General features: G+C 43.7%; 1 protein-coding gene across 1 annotated transcript in view; it reads right to left on the bottom strand.

Moving 5' to 3' along the window:
* The window catches only part of TPR (translocated promoter region, nuclear basket protein), a 60,740-nt gene extending 58,493 nt beyond the window's left edge, over positions 1–2,247 (bottom strand). Inside the window, exons 1-2 of the mRNA XM_023533190.1 lie at positions 1,939–2,247; positions 434–538 (exon numbers count right to left, since the gene is read on the bottom strand). Of these exons, the coding sequence (XP_023388958.1) occupies positions 434–538; positions 1,939–2,089 (256 nt within the window). The 5' untranslated portion in view covers positions 2,090–2,247. The remainder of the gene's footprint in view (positions 1–433; positions 539–1,938) is intronic.
* Positions 2,248–2,709: the final 462 nt, after the last annotated feature.

The following is a 2,709-nucleotide window of genomic DNA, read 5'->3' as shown; positions in this document are numbered from 1 at the left end:
TTATAAAAATTATAACAAAGAGATTTAAAATATAAGTATAATAAACTACTAGGTTTTACTTTTTCGATAACAAAAATTAAGTCACTCTCTTTACCTTGTCTGTGCATAATGCTTTCAAACATATATCTGGTCAGTATAACTGCATAAGTGGATGGATATGTGGTTCCAGCCATTTTATGAACAGTGGCACAGTTAAATTTATATATGGCAAAAGAGCTTTTAACAGCACTCAGAATTAGAACCCAGGCCTCCTAACCATTAAGACCTGTGTTCTTAGGAAATCTTTACCACCGAATGAAAAATAAAATGTCACTATAAGCAAAAACAATGACCCTTAATCAGTACTTCATATACAGTAAGTAAATGTTTCCAAAGGAGTGTCTGAAGATTTCAACACTCCACAAATATTATAAAGATGTAATTGAATACTTACTGAGCTTCTCTAGCTCAAGACGCAAGCTTTGGCACTCTCTAGTTTCATTCACAAGTCTCTCCTGACTGTGGCACAGCCTCTTTTCTATCTCGAAGTACTGTTGTTCTACAGATGAGCAGAAAAAAAAATTAAAATCAAACACAGATGTACACACAATTCTGATACTGCTACTTATTTTTAATAAGCTTAATTTTAAAATTGAATGCCCAGTATTGGAAGTGCACTCCAAATAAGCGATATGAGTAAAGGTAAATACATCGAGAATGAATATGCCTTAATATTTCCAACTGACTTTTATGCATATGACAAAAGAAAATAAGACCTTAAAGGGGATTTTACAAATTACTTGTGTCTATTCCACAAATTATGAACTTCTTCAAGGCAGGTAACATGTCTTATTTATCTTAGTATATCCCTACACATCAGTAGGCTTCTTAGCATAAAGCAGACAAAAGAATTTATTAAATGGAGACAAAATTACTTACATTAAAAACTGGTTTACTTTAAGTCTTGTTAAAATATATGTAATAATAAATGTGCTAACTTCCCACAGGAAGAGACTGAGTATGTACCACTCAGCACAGTATCAGGCACATAGAAGTCACTATTTATTGTCAGTTCATGAATAGAATGCTGTGTACCATACTAAGTTTTGGGAGTCTGATAATTTTCAACATCAATTCTGCTTAGTAATTACATTTTTAAAGTAAAAACTTATTCGGAATTTTCAATCGATTTATCAAAACCCAGTACCAATTCCCCCAAACAACTGGTAAACCAAAACACACAACAGAAAGTTTGTATTTTACTAATGGTAATTACTTCGTTCTTAATCTTTTTTCAAGGATGTTCAAGTCACTACAGTGGGTAAATTTCTTATTTGACGGTCTACTATAGGCATTTGTAAGTAGACCTTAACATATTTTCCATAAAACTCCAACTTTTAAAGGTAAGTCCAACATAGTAAACTTATTTACTACGAGTTCACTTTGCTTCCAACGCTGTCTTATGCACCTACTCATTTCTGCGAACATCTAGCTCGCGAGCGGCCCAGAGCGACATACAAAACAAGTGCACCAAGCAGTCAATTAGACAAAGGCCTTTAAATGCAGGTGACTAGAAAACAGGGCAAAAATCATCATCATTTTTCGCGCAACATACAAACAGGCTACTCTGGGCTTGCAAAGATAGGGAGTGCAGACTCTCTTTAGTCTGGTGTAAATAGACACAAATCTCCACAATTTCTTAACAACGTTAAGTGTCTCTCTATGAGACTTCCCTGATTACAAACGAAACGGACTTAAATGTGGATTAAAAATAAAAAAGGGTCCTTTGTATCAAACTATGAAAAAAGCAGGTAAGGAAAGGCCTAGGGTGCCCACGGGGCCGGAGAAGCGATGCTATGGGTGAAGTCGTAGACATAGTGCAAGCTTGCAAGGGGCTAACACCAGCCATAGCTACGGAGGCAGGCCTAGAATTAGGAGCGAGAAAAGCATCGTACTTACCGCTCTCCACCTTAAATTTCTCGTGCCGCCCCTTCAGGCCATCGATCTCGGACTGCTGGTCTGCCAAGAACTTCTCAAGTTTGTTCTGGACAGACTTAGGCAGCTTGTTCAGCTCTGTCCGCTCCAGGACTTGCTGCAACACCGCCGCCATGTCGGCTGGGCCAGGGACCGCAGCGGCAGCGGCCGACGGAGCAGAAATCGAGAAGAAAGGCGAAGACCAGGAGGACCCAGAAGCCTGGGCGGCCGCCTCTGCCACCTCGCTCGGTGGCTCGCGCGCGCCTGCCCGCCGGAGACTCCCGCGGCGGGACCCTGGGAAATCGAGTCCCGCGTTAGCGGAGGCACCTGAAGCGCCACAGCGCCCGCGCCCGAATGCGTGCGCAGCCGCTGGAAACTGTGTACGCTGGGAATCCGAGTTCAGAGGCGGCCTCTGACCCGGTGGTGCTTTTGGATTTCCGGCTCCCCTTTCCACCCGCTTCAAGCCTCGCAGGCCTCTGGGAAACGTAGTTTTTTTCTCAACCCCTCCCGGGAGCTCGATTCCGCGTTGCCCGTTCGGCTTCCTCTTTTTTCCCCGCCCCCCGGCTCTCCTTCCCCGGCCGCGTGACCACTGTCCGCGAGGTGGCGCCACATAGTACTTATCAGCCCACGTCCCTTCCCGAAGAGCAGGGCGTCCTTACCGTCAAAGCTTCGGGATGCCATGGGTCGTCCTCTTTGGCGGCTTCTAGACACTGAGCCACTAGAGGGCATCGGTCCCGGCAGGGCCGGACGGCAGGC

This window comes from Pteropus vampyrus, unplaced genomic scaffold, assembly GCF_000151845.1.
Source record: "Pteropus vampyrus isolate Shadow unplaced genomic scaffold, Pvam_2.0 Scaffold98, whole genome shotgun sequence".
Classification (NCBI taxonomy): Eukaryota; Metazoa; Chordata; class Mammalia; order Chiroptera; family Pteropodidae; genus Pteropus; species Pteropus vampyrus.
The sequence above is the reverse complement of the archived record's forward strand: the minus strand, read 5'-3'. Positions and strand labels throughout refer to the sequence as shown.